A 20,584-nucleotide genomic window follows, 5' to 3' on the forward strand; every position below is an offset into this window, starting at 1 on the left:
TACTTACTGGCATGGTTGGTATGGGGAGGGGGAGGGCTCTCATTTTCTTGGGAGAAAGGGATGAGGGAAAGGGAGAAGAGGGTGGAAAGTGGGGCCTGGAGGAGAAGAGGGGGTGGCTGTGATGAGGAAATAAAGTAAATAAATAAATACATTAATGAGAAAAAAATTAAAGATACTTAATGATAGAAAGGTAATGTTACACTTTTATATATGAAGCTGAGTATCCATTACTCTGAAATACTGATAGAAACATAAAACTTTTAGTGTGTCAGATAATTTATGTTTCTTATAAATAAAAAATAAAAACACACTTGTGTTTATACAAAATTAAGAATGAGAATTGATGTAATCCTTAAAGATTACGTTGTTTGTGTGAAACAAACTGTTCAATAGTCACTAGAGAACATGATAATACTCCCTTGTGTGCTCCAAGTCACTTTTGACTCTCTAGACTTATCAGAGACCTAGCAAAAACAGCAATAAAAGACAGCTTAGAACTGTATGATCAGAATAACTTTGGATTTCTGCCTGCACTCTGGACTGATTCTGAGTTTATGAGGTAAGATTTAGGTTTTGTGAATTAATCTGATTTATTGATTTCCCTTTACTGCTTGAAAACATGTATATGTACTCTTCAAAATTGTGTCCCCCAGCTATCATTTAGAAATAGAGTAGACATATTCAGTTGGCACCTTTGAGTGGATTAAATTAATTTTTTCTTTATGGCTACATTGGCATAATTTCAGTTTTAATTTATACAACAATAATACCAGAATTCTACACAGGTTTAACAGCATATACTTAGCATTCAAACATAATGTTTAAAAAAGTTAGTCTTTGAAATGATTTAACAGAGCAATATCAAAATATCTTTTGGGAAAACTACTTTGTGTATTATTGAATTCCCTGCAGCATTGCAGACACTAGACACTTTCGATAATGACTAGAATATCAAGGCCAGAATCTCGGTAAGTGAGTCAGCTTCATCTCCAGCTATGAGAACCTAACAAAGTTCACTGTTTACCTGTCTAGTATCCAAATGTATTCACTAGTACACAATGGTAAAAGTCACATTATTTCATTCCAACATGTTGCAGTTAGATAATATTGTTATGCTAAGAAAAGATTTTATGCAGATAAATAAACAACATCACAATACTGTTCTGATGTTTATGTAACACTTTGCATAATGCTTGGATTGATATTTTAGTGGATGAACAAAGTAATGGCTTAATTAGCATTGTTTAGAATGATAAATTTATGCAAAGGTTTAGTTTCAACTTTTTTATTTTTTCTTCTTTTCAATGAGATTGTATAAGGTTTTTTATTTTTTCTTTCTTTCATTTGTATTTATTTATTTATTTGATTATTATAGTTTATTCTCTTTGTATCCCAGCTATACCCCCATTCCTTACCCCCTCCCGATCCCACCCTATCTCCCTGTTCTCCTTCCATGCCCCTCCCTAAGTCCACTGATAAGGGAAGTCCTCCTCCCCTTCCATCTGATCCTAGCCTAACAGGTCTCATCAGGACTGGCTGCATTGTCTTCCTCTGGTACAGCCTCACCTCCCCCAGGGGGAGGTGATCAAAGAGCCAGCCACTGAGTTCATGTCAGAGACAGTCTTTGCTCCCCTTACTAGGGAACCCAGTTGGTAACTGAGCAGCCTCTGGGCTTCCTCTGAGCAGGGAGCCTAGGTCCTCTCTATGCATGGTCCTTGGTTGGAGTATCCGTCTTTGCAAAGACCCCTGGGCACAGAATTTTGGTTCTGTTGCTCTCTTTGTGGAGCTCTTGTTCCCTCCAGGTCTTTCTATCTCCCCCTTCTTCCATAAGATTCCCTGCACTCTGCCCAAAGTTCGGCTATGAGTCTCAGCATCTGCTTTGATATCCTGCTGGATAGAGTCTTTCAGAGGCTCTCTGTGGTAGGCTCCTGTCCTGTTCCCTGTTTTCTTCAGCTTCCGATATCTATCCCATTTGCTTTCTGAGTTGAGGACTGAGCAGCTTCCCTAGGGTCCTCCTTCTTGTTTGGCTTCTTTAGGAGTAATAATTTTTGTATGTTTATCTTATATTAAATGACTAATATTCACCTATAAGTGAGTAATACCATTTGTGTCTTTCTGCTTCTGGGATACCTCACTCAGGATGATCTATTCTAGTTCCCACCATTTGCCTGCAAATTTCATGATTTCCTTGTTTTTAATTGCTGAGTAGTACTCCATTGTGTAAATGTAGCACAATTTCTGTATCCGTTCCTCTGTTGAGGGACATCTAGGTTGTTTCCAGACTCAGACTATTACAAATAAAGCTGCTACAAACATGGTTGAGCAAATGTCCTTGTGACAGACAATGTAAATCATGTAAATAACTAGAGATCTCTTTATACACTGGCCATCAGAACTGAATGTTTAACCTATTTTCTTTCTATTTACAAGATATCCTACTCCATTGTACCTAATAAGTAATTTCATTTGAGGAATAGTTACAAAAAGAATAAACCAAATCCAACTTGGAGATTCACATTCTGATTTTATTAATATAGACAATCTTAGATAAATTACTGGACATTTTCCAACTTAGTATCTGCAATAGTAAGTTGGAAATAATAAAAATACTTAATAATTTTATGGATATTTAATAGAATTAAATGCACAATGGTAATTTTGTGCCCATCATCTAGTAAGCATGACATAAATGCCACTCAGGCTCAGTGTTCCAGCTGAGACAGAAACAATTTGAGGTTTTATGTGTTTGTTTTTTATATACTAAGACAATTTTAAATATTCTCTAAAGTTTCATTTTTTAATCTTTGAATTAAAAACATATTTATGACATATGACATATGGATTAAAAACATATTTATTTGCTTGAGACTATTGTTCCACCTTTTAAAAAAAGGTAAATTATAGAGCTCCATTGCACATAAACCAATAAACATTGAACACAATCCTTAGTATAAAATAAAACAAAATTTAAGTTTAATTTTTTTCAACTTGCCCTTTCTTATTGTTAAATTATTTACTTTACAGATTGTAGCTTCCCACCTCTCCTCTCCTCCCAGTCCCTCTCTCTCACCTCTCCCACCATCTACCCCTTTTCTCCTTCTCCTCAGAAAAGGGAAGGCCTCCCATGGATATCAACCAGCCTTGGCATATCAAGTTGCTGTAAGACCAGGAGCATCTTCTTCTATTGAGCTAGACAAGGCTAGTTAGGGGGAAGGGATCCAAAGGCAGGCAAGGTAGTTAGAAACAGCCCCTGCTCCTGATTTAGGAGTCCCACATGAAGACCCAACTGCACAACTGTTACATGTGGGCAGAGTGCCCGGGTCTGTTCTGTGCATGCTCTCTGGTTGGCAGTTCAGAATCTCCGAGTCTCTATGGGCCCAGGTTAATTGATTTGGTAGGTTTTTTTGTGGTGTCCTTGACCCCTCTAGCTCCTTCAATCCTCCCTCCCTGTCTCCCACAGGATTCCCAGAGCTCCACTTAGTGTTTGGCTGTGGGTCACTGCATCAGTTCCAATCAGTTGCTGGGTGAAGCCTCTTTATGCTAGGCTCCTGCAAATATAGCAGAATAGCATTAATAGTGTCAGGGGTGGGCTCCCAATCATGCATGGATCTCAAGCTGGGCCAGTCATCAAGCTGGGCCCCTCCCTCAAGTTATGCTCCATCTGCTATCCCTGCACATCTTGTAGACAGGACAAATTGTGGGTCAAAGGTTTTGTGACTGTGTTGTTGTCCCAGTACCTCCATTGGAAGTCTTGCCAGGTTACAAGACATAGCCAGTTCAGGCTCCATATCCCTCATTGCTAGGAGTCTTAGCTAGGGTCACCTTCATAGAGTCTTGGGACTGTTCTATATTTCTAGCTCATCCAAGAGATACCTCTCCCACCCACCACCCCTGCAATCCAGTTGTCTCTGTCAGTAATCTCTCCATTTGTCCTCCCACAACTCATTCCTCCTGTTCTCAACCCAACCTCATCCCCCACTCTACCCAATCTTCCTCCTTCTATCCACCCCCAATGTCTAATCGATTTCCTCTTCTCACTAAAATTCCAGCATCCCCCCTTGAGCCTTTCTTGTTATTTAATTTTTTTCAGTCTGTAAATTGGAACATGGTTATTCTGTATATTATGACTAATATCCACGTATAAGTGAGTACACATCATATTTGTTTTGATAAGTGTGGGTTACCTTTCTGTTTCCATCCATTTGCCTGCAAATTTCATGATGTCATTGTTTTTAATGACTGAATAATATTCCCTTGTGAATATATATTTTCTTTTTTAATTTTTTATTAATTTCACCTTATTTACTTTGTATTCTCCCCTGTAGTTCCCTCCCTCCACCCCTCCCAATCTCTCACTTCCTCCTCCTACCCAAGTCCACTGGTAGGGGAGGTCTTCTTTTCCTTCCTTCTGATCCTAGTCTGTTAGGGCTCATCAGGAGTGGCTGCATTGTCTTCCTCTGTAGCCTGGTAAGGCTGCTCCCCCCTCAGGGGGAGGTGATCAAAGAGCAGGCCAATCAGTTCATGTCAGAGACAGTCCCTGTTCCCATTACTATAGAACCTACTGGGAGACTGAACTGTCATGGGCTACATCAGTGCAGGGGTTCTGGGTTATCTCCATGCATGCTACTTAGTTGGAGTCTGAGCCTCAGGAAAGACCCCTGTGCTCAGACTGTTTCTCTCCTTGTGGGGCTTCTCTCTTCTCTAGATCTTACTATTTCCCACTTCTTTTGTAAGATTCCCTGCACTCTGCCCAAGGTTAGCCATAAGTCTCAGCATCTGCTTTGATAGTCTGCAAGATAGAGTGTTTCAGAGGCCCTCTGTGTCAGGCTCCTAACTTGTTCCCTGTTTTCTCCTTCTTCTGATGTCCATCCTCTTTTCCTTTCTGGATGGGGATTGAGCATTTTAGCCAGAGTCCTCCCTCTTGATTAGTTTCTTTAGATGTACAGATTTTAGTAGGTTAATATACATTTTTTAATCCATTGTTTGGTTGAGGAACATCTAGGTTGTTTCTAGTTTCTGACTATTACAAATAAAGCTTCTATGAACAAAATTGAGCAAGTTTCCCTGTGGTATGGTGGAGTATCTTTAGGATATATGCCCAAGAGTGATATAGCTGGGTCTTAAGGTAGAACTATTCCCAATGTTCTGAGAAACTAAATTGATTCCCAAAATGATTGTATAAATTTGCCCTCTCTCCAGCAACGGAGGAATGCTCTTTTTGCTCTCCATCCTAACCAGCAGGAACTATCATTTGAGGTTTTGATCTTAGTCATTCTGACAAGTATAATATGGAATCTCATAGTCATTTTGATTTTCATTTCTCTGATGACTAAGAATGTTGAACATTTTTTAAGTGCTTCTCAGCCATTAGAGATTCCTCAGTCAAGAATTTTGTGTTTAGATCTATATTCCATTTTTAATTGAGTTATTTGGATGTTCAATTTTTTAAATTATTTTTATTTTTATTAATTACAGTTTATTCACTTTGTATCCCCCCTGTACCTCCCTCCTTTCTCCCCTCCCAATCCCATCTTCCCTCTTCCCCACCGGTGACCCTCTCCCAATCCACTGATAAGGGAGGTCCTCCTCCCCTTCCCTCTAATCCTAGTCTATCAGGTCTCTTCAGGAGTGGCTGCATTGTCTTATTCTGTGGCCTGGCAAGGCTGCTCCCTGCTCAGGGGTAGCTAATCAAAGAGCAGGCCAATCAGCTCCTGTGAACTGCCATAGGCTACTTCCATGAAGGGGTTCAGGCCATCTCCATGAGTAGTCCTTGGCTGGAGTATCAATTTCAGAAAAGACCCCTGTGCCCAGACTTTTTGGATCTGTTGCTGTCATTGTGGAGCTCCTGTCCTCTCCAGGTCTTACTATCTCCCACTTCTTTCATAAGATTCCCTGTACTCTGCTCAAAGTTTGGCTATGAGTCTCAACATCTGCCTTGATACACTGCAGGGTAAAGCCTTTCAGAGGCCTTCTTTGATAGGCTCCTGTCCTGTTCCCTGTTTTCTCCTTCCTCCGATGTCCATCCTCTTTGCTTTTCTGAATGGGGATTGAACATCTTAGCCAGAGTCCTCCTTCCTGATTAGCTTCCTTTGGTGTACAGGTTTTAGTATGTTTATCCTATGTTATATGTCTAATATCCACTTATGAGTGAGTATATACACTGTGTGTCTTTTCTTCTGGGATACCTCACTCAGGATGATCTTTTCCAGTTCCCACCATTTACCAACAAATTTCGAGATCTCCTTGTTTATCGTTGAATACTATTCCATTGTGTAGATGTACCACAATTTGTGCATCCATTCCTCCATTGAGGGGCATCTGGGCTGTTTCCAGCTTCTGGCTATTACAAATAAAGCTGCTACAAACATGGCTGAGCAGATGTCCTTGTTGTATACTTAAGTGTCTTTTGGATATATTCCTGGGAGTGGTATAGCTGGATCTTGAGGAAGCACTATTCCTAGTTGTCTGAGGAAGCACCAGATTGATTTCCAGAGTGGTTGTATAAGTTTACATTCCTACCAGCAGTGGAGGAGGGTTCCCCTTTCTCCACAACCTCACCAGCATTGTTGTCACTTAAATTTTTCATCTTAGCCATTCTGATGGGTAAAAGGTGAAATCTCAGGTTCATTTTGATTTGCATGTCCCTGATGACTAAGGACATTGAACATTTCTTTTAGTGTTTCTCTGCTATTCAATATTCCTCTATTGAGAATTCTCTGTTTAGTTCTGTACCCCATTTTTAATTGGATTATTTTATTTGTTGCTGTTTAGTTATATAGTGGGAATTAGTCCTCTGTCAGATATAGGGTTGGTGAAGATCCTTTCCCAATCTGTAGGCAGTTGTTTTGTTCTGACAACAGTGTCCTTTGCTTTACAGAAACTTTTCAGTTTCATGAGGTCCACAGAGCAATAGTAATAAAAACTACATTGTACTGGCATAGAAACAGAATGGTGGATCAAAGGAATTGGATAGAAGACCCAGAAATAAACCCACACACTTATGGACACCTGACCTTTGACAAAGATGCCAAAACCATACAATGCACAAAAGATAGCATCTTCAACAAATGGTGCTGGTCTAACTTGATGTCTACATGTAGAAAAATGCAAATAGATCTATATTTATCATCCTGCACAAAACTAAAGTCCAAGTGGATTAAAGACCCAATGTAAAACCAGACACACTAAACCTATTAGAAGAAAAGGGAGGGAAGGGCCTGGAACTTATTGGCTCAGGAGACAATTTCCTGAATAGAACACCAACAGCATAGGCTCTAAGAGCAAAAATCAATACATGAAAGTTCAATTTTTAGTAATGTATTTGTCTATATAGCTTCCATGTATGAGCTAATGAGAATGATATACTTACAAATCCCTTTCTATACTATTTCCATCAACAGCCTTGACCTGGCAGCAGCTACACTGCCCCATGGCTTTCCAGGAGGATGGGAACCACACTGCAGTGACAGAGTTCATTTTATTGGGATTAACTGATGACCCAGTCCTTAGACTCGTCCTCTTCACCATCATCCTGTGCATCTACCTGGTGACTATGTCTGGAAACCTCAGCACCATCCTTCTCATCAGAGTCTCTTCCCAGCTCCATCACCCCATGTACTTTTTTCTCAGCCACTTGGCTTTTGCTGACATAGGCTATTCGTCCTCTGTCACACCCAATATGCTTGTCAACTTCCTAGTGGAGAGAAATACCATCTCCTACATTGGTTGTGCTATCCAGCTTGGTTCAGTTGTCTTCTTTGGATCAACTGAATGCTTCATTCTGGCTGCCATGGCTTATGATCGCTTCATGGCAATCTGCAACCCATTGCTTTATTCAACAAAAATGTCCACACAAGTCTGTGTCCAATTGCTCCTAATTGCCTACATAGGTGGCTTTCTTAATACATGGTCTTTTACTGTATGTTTCTATTCATTAGTCTTCTGCGGACCCAATGTTGTCAATCACTTTTTCTGTGATTTTGCCCCATTAGTAAAACTCTCTTGTTCTGATGTCAGTGTCCCTGCAGTTGTTCCTTCATTCACAGCTGGATCCATCATTGTAGTGACAGTGTTTGTCATTGCTGTCTCCTACATCTACATCCTCATAACCATCCTGAAGATGCGCTCCACTGAGGGCCGCCACAAGGCCTTCTCCACCTGCACCTCCCACCTCACTGCAGTCACTCTGTTCTATGGGACCATCACATTCATTTATGTGATGCCCAAGTCCAGCTACTCCACTGATCAGAACAAGGTGGTGTCTGTGTTCTACATGGTGGTGATCCCCATGTTGAACCCCCTCATCTACAGCCTCAGGAACAATGAAATTAAGGGTGCTCTGAAGAGACAGGTTGGTAGGAAAATATTCTCTTAGAGATATCTGTTGTTCTGTGGCATATGCTATTATAATAATACACCAAACTCCAAAATCAAATTTTTTTTTCTTTTGAACCCTTGAACATGCCAACATTCTTCACTGCCTCAAGGGTGCATCACATGAAGTAGCTCTGCTGAAGTGTGCTTTTCTCTTTACTTGAGAAATATCAAGTCACTGAAAGTAACGTATCTATTAAATCACATATTTGGTGTTAGAAATATTTGCCACCTGCTCCAAGCAAATTTATATATATAAACTATATATAAACTATCTCTTGCTGTTCAGTAGTCACCAGAGATTAATCTTCTATAATTATAGTTTTGTCCTCTCTGACCTGTGTATCCATTGTTTACATCTCCTGCCTGAAAACCAACAAAGTGCTCTCTCTGTGAGTTTGACCTTCAAAATAATTCACATGTAACTGTGATTGTGAAATGTTTTTCTTTCTTCACCTGAGTTATTTTCAATAGCACATGAATTCAAATTCCATCCATATTGCTACAATTAGAAAAAAACTCAATAGAGGCTTAATAAGCTAGTGTGTGTGTGTGTGTGTGTGTGTGTGTGTGTGTGTGCTTGAGTTCTAATTTCTTTGTACATACATAACTGACAGATACTGAATTTGTTTTTATATCTTGAGTATATTAAGTGAAACTGATTTTCTGAATGATGTATCTCATGAGTTGTTGACTTAATTTCATTTAGGTGTATACCCATAAGAGGAATTGCTAGGTCACATTGTTAGGTCAAAAAAGGTTCTACATTTTGCACTTTCAAAACTTCTGTACATTTACATAACAACTGTTGGGAGTTGCTGTTATACCAGCTGCTTTGATATTTAAATCTCAGTGGAAAGACTGCTTTTACCCGGCCTTAGCTGGAATCAGGGAAGAATTTCCAAATCTATCTCCTTTTGTTTGAGACAGCAGGTGGGATACCTTGTCAAAATCACACCTCTTGTTTCACCTCCTTGTGAATTTAACTCTTTGTGCTGAGCTGCTTTTACTCTGGCTTAAAAGCAGTCTGAAATAAAGCAAGGTGTCTAGCCTCTACTAGAGCCTCTCAAAAAGGTCTCATGTGTTGTGTGTTAGTTTATTAGTTTTAATCCTCACTCCCAACTCAAGAACTTTTTGACTCTGCCGGCGGGCTCTGGCAGATTGGCATCCAGACATGGGAAGGACACCGTGGGTGTTGGCAAGCTTGAATCATTAAGTAAAAAGGGCATGGTGAGTAAATCCGAGAATAAAAATGGGACAAGGCAGTAGCCTAGTGTTTTTTGTATGGAAATTAATTAAAGATAGTCTGTATATGCGGCAGGAAACTGAGAAAGTTAAACTTTCAGGCTTAGAGAGAAGGAGGTTAGAAAGATGGGAGGCTTCAAGACAAAATGATATTAGACCATCAGCTCCTCCAGAGGAGTTATATTTCCCTCCTGATGATAGTAATTTCTTGTCAGAAGAGGACTTTGAGGATGACTTAGATCCTGATGAGGTTGCAGAGTTGGAGGAAGAACCAGATCAGTATTATTCTGAGAGATACCCTCTGATTCAGGCTATGCATGGCAAAAAGTGTAAGCCTTGGCAAAAAGGAATTAAAAGATTGGAATGGGGCTTAGAGGAAATAAACAGAAAAATTGGGGAATTAACTACTAGGGAAAATGAGGCTCAATCCCCTACTCCAACTCCATCATTGATTGCAGTCTTGGACCCTCCTCTTAGGACTGCTACAGTAGCAGTGGCCCAAAAGACAAGGTGACCTTTTTCTTTGTCCACTGTGTGGGCAACTGTATCTCTCTTACAAGCTTCTTTACAGAAGCTAGGCAGAATGGAGAAGATATAAATTAGTTTTACGGTTTTCCAGTGCTAGAGCAGCATGATGAACAAGGTAATATGTTGAGAGTCCATGCTCCTATACCTTTTCAACAATTAAAACAATTGAAAGCTATATGCTCTCAATATAGTTCCACAGTGCCTTTTACTCAAGCTCTGTTGGAGTCCTTGTCTACTGAGGCCCTCTGCCCAGGGGACTGGAAACAATTAACAAGAGCATGCTTATCAGGAGGAGATCATTTATTATGAAAATCAGAATTTGCAGAGCATTGTCAAGCTGCAACTGAACTTAATCAAGCTCAGGGAATTCCTGTAACTTATGACATGCTTGCTGGAGAAGGAATCTACAGGGAACTAGAACAACAACTGGATTTTGATGTGGCAGTTTATGCTCATGTAAATGCTGCTGCCCAAAGGGCATAGAATAAACTTCCACAAACAGGTGGACAGGTGAAGGATTTGTCTAAAATCTGTCAGGGACCTGATGAGTTATTTCAAGATTTTGTGGCAAGATTAATGCAAGCAGCAAACCGACTTACAAGCAATGAAAATTCTGGATTATTATTAATAAAACAATTGGCTTATGAGAATGCTAACAGTGCCTGCCAAGCAACTTTGAGACCCCTTAGGAAGAAATGAGATATTTCTGATTATATTATGTTATATTCTGACATCATGCTGTCTTATACTCAAGGAGTAGCTATGGTTGCAACCCTACAAAAAAAGACTGTTAAAGAGGCAGCTTCTCAGTTTTTGCAATAAGAAAGCTAATGGTCAATTCTCCTACAAACCTTCAGTGGTCATAAAAATAAGATTCAACAAATAAGGTGTTTTGTCTGTCTGATTTAAAGGTATAAAACCATTCTAAACAACAAATGGATATTATTAATATCCCCAAATTTGGAAAACTAAAATGTTTTGCTACAATTGATATTTCTTCCATTATAAAGACTAATAATAGTACTACATGTATTAGTCAAGCTCTTCAGCATTTTTAATAAAACAGGTATGCCGGTATGCCATATAATCCTTAAGGCTGCATTTTTTTTTTCATTTTTTTATACTTTTTATTTTTTTTTAAATTACACTTTCTTTACTTTGTATCCCCCCTCTAGTTCCCTCCCTCCTTCCTAACCAACCCCTCCTTTCCTCCCCCTTCTCCAAGCAAGCCCCTCCCCAAGTCCACTGGTAGGGGAGGGTTTCTTTTTCTTCCTTCTGATCCTAGTCTGTTAGGTCTCATCAGGAATAGCTGCATTGTCTTCCTCTGTGGCCTGGTAAGGCTGCTCCCACCTCAGGGGGAGGTGATCAAAGAGCAGGCCAATCAGTTCATGTCAGAGACAGTCCCTGTTCCCATTACTATGGAACCTACTTGGACACTGAACTGCCATGGGCTACATCTGTGCAGGGGTTCTAGGTTATCTCCATGCATGGTACTTGGAGTATGAGTCTCAGGAAATCCCCTGTGCTCAGATTTTTTTGGTTCTGTTGCTCTCCTTGTGGACCTCCTGTCCTCTCCAGATCTTACTATTATTTCCCACTTTTTTCATAAGATTCCCTGCATTCTGCATAAGTTTGGCCATAAGTCTCAACATCTGCTTTGATAGTCTACAGGGCAGAGCCTTTCAGAGGCCCTCTGTGGGAGGCTCCTAACTTGTTTCCTGTTTTCTTTTTCTTCTGATGTCCATCCTCTTTGCTTAAGGCTGCATTTTGACTGAAGGTATTAACATTTTTCATCTCTGTAGATGATTATTAATATTTAACATTGATTTATCTTTTAGTTAAACAGCAGTTATTCCCAAAGTAATTGTGTCCCAAAATCACCACACAGAAACTAGGATTTATTTAATTAAACTAGCATATAATGCTGGGCAATATTTAGTCCACCCTAAACCTCCAAGCCTGCATAGCTTCCTCCTATTCAGATTTCTCACATTATACTTGCTTTTTAGTCATATCTTAAGTCTGGCTCATTTCTCCTGGTGTTTTCAGGTTCTCCATCTCAGATCTCTCCTCCTACTTCCTTCTTTCTCCTCCCCTCAGGACCAGGATCTCCCACTCCATTCTCTCCATTGCTCAGCATTAGCTGTTTGTTTTTATTGGCAATACTGAGAACAAATGGTAGCATGAGACAGGTAATGCATAAGCACCACAATGCAATGTCCAGATTGAAACCAGCTCGTGGAAAACAGCTAGAGAAATCATCATTTGAATAAACAAGGGTAAGTTGTATACCTTCAACTTACCCTTTCAGAAGAACATTATACCATCATTTTCCCCTTTACATCCCATAAAAGGCTCCTTTTCTCTCAATACAATAATAAGTTATGATAACTATTTATATAACTAATAAAAACTATTTTTATAACTAATAAAACAGTTATGAAAACTATTAGGTAAGATTTACATGTGTAATGTCCAGTCCATGTGCATTTGACTACTTAGGAAAAAGTATTTGATTTTCTATACTATCTTGACAAGTTTAGAGTTCTATACTTAAATTAATTTTTATATTATATATATTAAATATTATATTAGATCTATAAAATTTTCTTAAATTCTAAACAACTTAAGCTTAATTGTGGAACTATAACTATTTGGTCTTCAACCTCATCAGAGATTTGAGATGGAATAAAATTAGTTACTTGAGTAAATAGGAAGTATATGTTAGCAGCTTCAAAAAAAAATAGAAAATTGACAGAGACAGTTTGCTGCCTGAACAGCCACCCAAAACTCTATAATGTTGGAGCATCATTTTTAGCCTTCTGGCTCAGCATGTTTGATACACATATATATGAAGCAGAAACTATTTAGTACAATAGTTAGACAATACCCTGTCTTTTCAGAGTTCAGCAGTCGACTTGGCCTGCATATAAGTTTCCTCATTTTTGGCAGAATTCTGTCTGTCATGAAGTAAGGGCATTTTCTTTACCCAGGTCACTGGTTTGTCACATTTGATGCCATGTCCATATGGAGGTTCTTTTGATGCTCATCATCTTCTTGGAGGTAGGCTGAGTGCTACCACGAGATGACCTGTCTCATTGTCAAAGAATCTTTAAAATAATAAAAACATTTTAAAATGCCAGACTCTGTAGGTCTCTGAGGTTTTTGAAGACTTTTCTATCATTATATAACCTACTAATCTATAGAATCATATCTATCTGTTAAACCAAGGAAGTATATTCCTGAGATAAATTAGACTAGTGTACAACATGACTATGAGTTAATTAACTGACAATTTACCTGCATTAACTAATATCCTAACTTTACTTTTCTTGAATAAGAACATTAATAACTTATAACTATCTCCCAGTGACAATAAACATTCATAGGCCCAGAAAACAATAAAAAATTTACCCAATACCCTCTAAAGGAAATTGTATGCTATTCTCATGGATTTCTTCTAGCTGATTTTTTAGACATGTAGAAATCCTGTTAGAGGCCCAAAGGAAACTGGGAATATGGTTAATTAAGCAAGCATTAACATTTGTGGTCCAGTCTTTGAATGTTGAGAAATTTCAGGATTACTAGAAGTCCTGTTTGGAGCAGTGTAAAATGCTGGACCAACTGAGATTAGCAGCTTTTTTCAAAGCTCTCTTGGGAGCAGACTTGAAGAGAAACAGCAATTGAAGCAGCTGAAGCTAGAACAAACAGAATGCTGGAACATTCAAAATGCTGGAAGAGATGTGTCAATGTCTCAGCATGCTAGAATAATGAATCCTTTCAGGTTTGATCCAGTGTTGCCAGTGTCCAGTCCTTTTTTCTAAAAACATAATTTATCACAAGCATTATACTGTCCAAAAATTACAAATATGAGATGTGCAGGATGCACAGATCAATTAAGGATGGTTTTCTGCTCTTTGTATGAGCAGAAGAAAGGCATTATTTTCATAAGCCAGTCTGGGTTGTAAATCAAACTATAAACCAATTTTGTCTATGTCATTTAAAAGAATGGGATAATAAATTCTGAGGATATTGTAGCTAGGGATTTATTGGCCATGTATTGTTGAAGTTCTGGCTGAAGACATTTTTTTTTTGTTTTTTAAATATTAGTTACAGTTTATTAACTTTGTATCCCTCCCAATCCCACCCTCCCTCCCTCATCTCCTCCCTGCCCCTTTCCAAGTCCACTGATAGGGGAGGACCTCCTCCCCTTTCATCTGATCCCGGTTTATCAGGTATCTTCAGGACTGGCTGCAAAGTTCTCTTCTGTGGCCTAGCAGGGCTGCTCCTCCCTCGGGGGGGGGGGGAGGAGAGGTCAAAGAGCCAGCCATTGAATTCCTGTCAGAAATAGTACCTGTTCCCCTTACTAAGGTACCCATTTGGATACTGAGCTACCATGGGCTACATCCGAGCAGAGGTTATAGGTTATATCCGCACATGGTCCTTGGCTGGAGAAACAGTCTCATAAAAGATCCCTGTGCCCAGATATATTTGGTCCTTGTGGAACTCCTGTCCTCTCCAGGTCATATTAACTCCCTCTTCTTTCTTATGATTCCCTGCATGCTGCCAAAGGTTTGGTTATGAGTCTTAGTATCTGCTTTGATACACTGCTAGGTAGAGTCATCAGTTTCAGAATTGTTTCCATGTGAAGGGATCAGCAATTTATTTTACCTGTCTTGTTTAGACTTTTTGATTTCTCTCTTTGTATGTGGCCAAGATCTTCAGGGGTTCTTCCTCTGTCATATCTGATTTTTATTAGTTTTGATGGAGTCCATACTTTCTCTTCTCCTGTGTGAACATACACCAAACCCCTTCCCCACATAACACATTCCCTGTTCTCCATTTTGGAATTAGGACCTTTACATGCTGATCTAATTCAGCAGTCCTTTCTAAATTCCACTGTATCTTAGCACGTGTGCTGCTTATATCATTTAAACATTTTAAAATTGATAAATCATTATTTAATCTATTTTGGATAGATATTATATTCTCCTTTTGTTTTATTATCATCTTTTTAAAATTACTGTTAGATTTTTTTCATAAGCATTTGACTTATAGGATTGCAAGTTATATCTGTAACAGGTTTCATGTCATAATGTCTTCAATATTGTTGTATTCCAATGGATATACATGCTGAAGCACCTCCAGCCCCAGTTTGCAGAGGCATCTCCAAAACATTCACCATCTCCAGATTTAAGGCAAAAGCCCACTGGAATTCTGAATATTAATCTATGGCATGGTGCTTGTATTTCAGTTCTCCAAACTCTGAAATGTAGCACACCAACCATTGTATGACCTTGTTCCAAGACAGCACTAAGCAGTATCTGAATTTCTACTTTAGCATACAGACTTTCATTCAGTGATTGAACCTTGACAATACACATACAATATCCAATCTGATCAAATTTGCCTATATGTTGGTATAATGTTCTTTTGGAATGTATACAATTTACCTTTGTTCATTCAAGTGCTGATTTCTCTATCCCACTATCTGGTTTCAATCCAGACACTGGATTGTGATGTTTATTCTAATCATCACCTATTTCAAGTTTCTGTAAATATGCCACTGTTTGTTCTCTGTATTTGTCAATTAAACAACCAGCCAGTGCTGTGCAATGGAGAGAACAGGGTTGGACATCTGGTCCAGAGGGGAGGAGAAGAAAATGAGTGGGAGGAGAGGAGAGCAAATATAGGCAGGAGAGGTCCTGGAACGGTGAGAAGAGATGAACTGGACTTAAGGTATGACTAAAAGCAAGTATAATGGGTGAATTCTGAATGGGAGGAAACTATATGGGCTTGGAGGTTGAGGATGGAGTAATTATTGCCCAGCATTGTGCTCTAGGTTAATTAAGTAAATCTTAGTCTCTGTGTGGTGATTTGGGTATAGAGTTGGTTTAGGAATAACTGTTGTTTAACTCCAGATAAATCAATAATAAATATTAATAACCCATAATGCCTATAGCTGAAGACTTTCTCTCCAGCATCTCAACGGACTGCCATTTTGCAATATATTCAAGCCTCGGTGGACTTTCCTCATCTGGAACTACCTCTTTTGGTGTTTTGTATGTACCAGATGAGATTTCTCTGAAGGCTCTGTCTTTTGATTCAAAGATTCCCTCCAACCTCTGTTTTATGGCCTTTAATTTAGCATCTATTTTCTCAATCTCTTCTTTTTCCAAGTCTGTCTAATCCTGCTCTCTCCCAAAGAGGATATACAAAACTGTAATCATCAGTGATAAAATTATTTGTATGTTAAGAGAAACAAACTCAAATGGAATCCAGAAGCACTGTTTCATTGTGTCTTCCTCCATTTTCAACATAGAAAATTATCTTTTTAAATCTCAAAACCTCTACCTAAGGACTTTACTTTCTTAGACCCAGCTTCCCTTCTAGACCATATCAGTTCAGATGCTTGAAACTTTTCAGGATGTCTTTGGCTCCTGCTTCCAAGGAGAGGTTTTTTCCTGTTTCCATCACTGGATCCCTTTCTCATTCTGGGAAGTTGTTGGGTCCAGAAATGTTTACTCCTCAGACGAGCAAGAACCCCTTCTCAAAGGTATTTAGCTTCCTGCCTTGGCTAGGAAAGTCTGGCTTTGAGAAGCTTGCTGACTTAAGGTATTAACATTTTTCATCTCCCTAAACATGGTATAATATTCATAAAAACATAATAGTATCAGTTCTTAAGGAGTTGAACATTTACCACATATAATGCTATCAGTATTAAATGTCCTCTAAATGTATTGTTTCTTTTCATTTTTTTAATTTCCTCAGAGTAAGTATGCATATAATCCATCTCTTGGTGAGACTGATCAACTGACTTGGTGAATTGGGAGGTACAGTGAATCAATAGCTTAGAATGGCCCCTGTCTCTTCTTTAATGGATCTTCCTCTCTAAGTTACTCTAGTACCAGGTAGCTTATTGCCTTTGATGTTAGCTCTGTCACTAGAAATAAATAAAGCTCCATGATGTCATGGAGTCAACATGCACACTGAATGTTCCCACAGACTATTGGAGGTGTTTATCAAAAATAAACAGGAAATAAATAAGCAGGAAACCACTGCACTGTGCTTCTTGCTGAGGGCTGGCTCATGAGGGGTCAAGAGTTCAAACTGTTCAAAGTACTTTTTTAATTTTCAATTTCTTCCTGGGTTATTTAAAAATCCAGGCTAATAAAGTCCATCTATCTCTCACCATTTAAAGTGAGTACTGACACTGAAATCCAAAAAGGACTCTATGAAATCGATGCATTTTATTTACATGGAGAGTCTGGATCTGGACACTCTGCAATGTGAACCACTAGTGCACTCATTGGTCAAGAAGCATTGCCACACACATGCAGAAACAGAAGGTTGGGTGTCTGTGTGCTTATTAAGAAAAGGGGAGAAAGGCTTAATTACGCAAGGCAAGCCTTCAGGGATTGCTGTTTCTTGCCTCTTAAGAGAAAAGGCCATGAGCGTCTTGTACAAAAATGGCTTATGGAACCAGGTGATTCATTAAGTCCTGGTTTGTATTCCCGGGTGATACCCACATGCCCTAGCACACAGTGAAATTCTTTTGTACTTGTTTACTGAAAGTGAAAGAGACAACAAAATATATTTGACTTTGAAATTATGATTTATCTGGCTAGTTTGGGTAATGTGGTGATATTACTTTCCAACTGAAAAATTCTTCGGAATCAAATTTAAAAGAAGGCTTCAGATAGAAGGCTAGAATAGCAATAAATGAAATTGTTATATGGACTGATTGCCTATTTTGTTGAAAATAGAAAAAATGACGCTTGGGTTTTGTAGATGTGTATCTGACTTTTTAAAAAAGATGTATTAAAACTCATCCTCCCTGTTGCTCAGTAGAACAACTTGAGAATCTCCCCTGAAACATCTGCGCATGAGGCAGTCATTGAGCTAGGAGACAAAAAGCCAGAAAAGGTGGGGCCTGCAGTTTTGTCTCTCACTTATGATTTTTTCACCTACCTGGTATTTTTCCTGATTCTGTAAGAATCTTAAGATCCTTTTACTATTTCTGTAGAGAAACATTGACATTTTGATGGACATTACACTGAATCTGAAGATTACCTTGCAGTGTGTAATTATTTTAACAGTTTGGACTCTTCTAACTCAAATATAGCCATGTCTGTCTCAGGATTCGTTTTTACCTCACTTTCTTTCATTAATGTCTTACACTTTTCAGTACAGAGACTGTTTGCATCCTTCACTGATTTTTTGATAGACTTTATGTCCAGAAATGTAGAATCCACACAAATAAAGCTCCATGATGTCATGGAGTCAAAATGCACACTGAATGTTCCCACAGACTAGTGGAGGTGTTTATCAAAAATAAGTGACATTGGATAGGAACTGTGGCTCTGCAATTTGGAACATTTGTTGCCCTTCCAGAAAACCAAGTTTGGCTCCCAACATTCAATTCTGGCAGCTCAAAACCACCAGTAACTCCAGATCCAGGGAGTCTAACACCCTGTTCTGTCCTCCATAGACACCTGAATACATGTGGCATACATGGTTATAGATAAAAATAAAATTCAGTGTTTTAAAATTATGTAAGAACCTGAGCCACACTTGATGGCCTAGATACGTTATCCTTGAATGAACTCCAAAAGCCAACAAAAGAGAATTTCTGCAGTTCAAGGCTATCCTGGGCTACATAGTGAGTTTGAGACCAACATCTGATACAAAAGGAAATTATGTCTAAAAAAACAAAACAGAAGCAGAAACCCTAGTATCAGGGATCATGTAGACTGAAGAGGCTACCCTTTAACTAGACTGAACACCTAGTGGAGGGAGGGGAACACCAACCCACCACAAAACCCAAAAATTTACCCTGGCTACAAGATGTGCAGGAATAAAGATAAAACAGGGATTGAGGGAATGCCCAGCCAATGCCTGGCCCAACCTGAGACCCACACCACAGAAGAGAGCCAACTCCTGACATCATTAACAGTACTCAGCTATGCTTCCACACAGGAGCTTAGCATAGCTGTTCTCTAAGAGTTCCCTCTCTCTCTGCCCCCGTAGCATAGGAAACAGATTCTGAGACTCACAGCCAAACATTGAGCAGAGCACTGGGAGCCTTGTGGAAGAGTGGAGGGCAAGAAGAGAAGGACCCAGAGGGGGCAGGAGCTCCACAAGAAGATCAACAGAGCCAACTAACCTGGGCCCAGGGAGCCTTGTAGAGACTGATGCACCAACCAAAGACCATACATGGACTCAACCTCAGCCCCTTACACGCATGTAGCTGATGGGTAGCTTGGCCATCATGTGTGCCCACTAGAAAGGGGAGAGTGGGCTGTCTCTGATATGGGCTCTGTTGCTTGCTTTTCAATCACTGCCCCCTGGTGGGGCTGCCTAGCCAGACCACAGGGGAAGAAGAGGTGTTAAGTACTGAGGCAACTTGATGAGCTGGTCTGAGCTTGTGGGGGGGGGGGTGAAAGGCAGGCTCCCATTACCTGAAGACTAAGGGTGGACGTACAGGAGGAAGAGGGAAGGATGATAGTAACAGGAGGAGTGAAGAGGCTATGATCAAGATATAAAGTGAATTAATTAATTAAATGAGTTAATACTTAAGAGGTCTAATTTTAGGAAATTAAAGCATGAGCACTCAGGGCCAGCATACAAGGGCCAGGATTATAAGAATTACCAGAAATTGAACTTAGTACTTGCTAACATTTTCTATTTTTCAGTTCTAAAGCTTGAACTCAGGATCTCACACTTATTAGACAAATATTGTACTTGTTAGAAAACGTACGAATGTTGGAAAGTGTGCGCCTGTGGAGGTTACACGCGGGTTCACAAATCACACCACAAGATTGATTCCACATGGGAGGTTTATTAGGGGAAGGGGGTGTTGCAGAGAGAGAGAGAGAGAGAGAGAGAGAGAGAGAGAGAGAGAGAGAGGAGAGAATAAGAGAGAGAGATGGGGAGGGCTCCAGTTCTCTTATAGGGTGACCCAGGGCATACGCAGGTAGTTCCAGGTGGTCAGCAGGTGGTCTGGGTGTCTTCACAAATGCCTGATAACTGGTCTGTCAGGTCCCTTGGGGCTGCCTGTAGAAGTGCCTGCTTACTGATCCCAACAGTACTATCAAGCTACTTCTCCTGTACCAACTTTTTTACTCCAAAAAGATTGCTTATTAGATTTTAATTTTGGGCTTTCAGTGAAAACATGTTAATGGATTTATTTGTCTCCGAGTCCTCATGCTTTAATTTCCTAAACTTAGACTTCTCTTTCACACTCAGGAAAAAATGGTAAAGAGTTCCTACTTTGTGGGCTATAACAGTGTCACGGGCATAGGACAAAGACAAGGTTAAGTCGGGTGGGATTAAGAAGAAATTGAAAATAGTTCATCTATATTATAAATATGAGGTTTCTACATCCTTTACTTAGGCTTTGAACCTCATACTCCCACGATGAAAAGAGTATAATCAA

The 20,584-nt window shown here is 39.5% G+C and overlaps 1 protein-coding gene across 1 annotated transcript; it reads left to right on the forward strand.

The window, feature by feature from the left end:
- The first annotated feature begins 511 nt into the window (after positions 1-511).
- Positions 512-8,481, forward strand: LOC110540254 (olfactory receptor 5P6). The gene is made up of 2 exons (XM_021627056.2): positions 512-559; positions 7,401-8,481. The coding sequence occupies exon 2, from the start codon at positions 7,430-7,432 to the stop codon at positions 8,372-8,374; it is 945 nt and encodes a 314-aa protein (XP_021482731.1). The 5' UTR covers positions 512-559; positions 7,401-7,429; the 3' UTR covers positions 8,375-8,481.
- The last annotated feature ends 12,103 nt before the right edge of the window (positions 8,482-20,584 follow it).

Source organism: Meriones unguiculatus, chromosome 14 (assembly GCF_030254825.1).
Source record: "Meriones unguiculatus strain TT.TT164.6M chromosome 14, Bangor_MerUng_6.1, whole genome shotgun sequence".
Classification (NCBI taxonomy): domain Eukaryota; kingdom Metazoa; phylum Chordata; class Mammalia; order Rodentia; family Muridae; genus Meriones; species Meriones unguiculatus.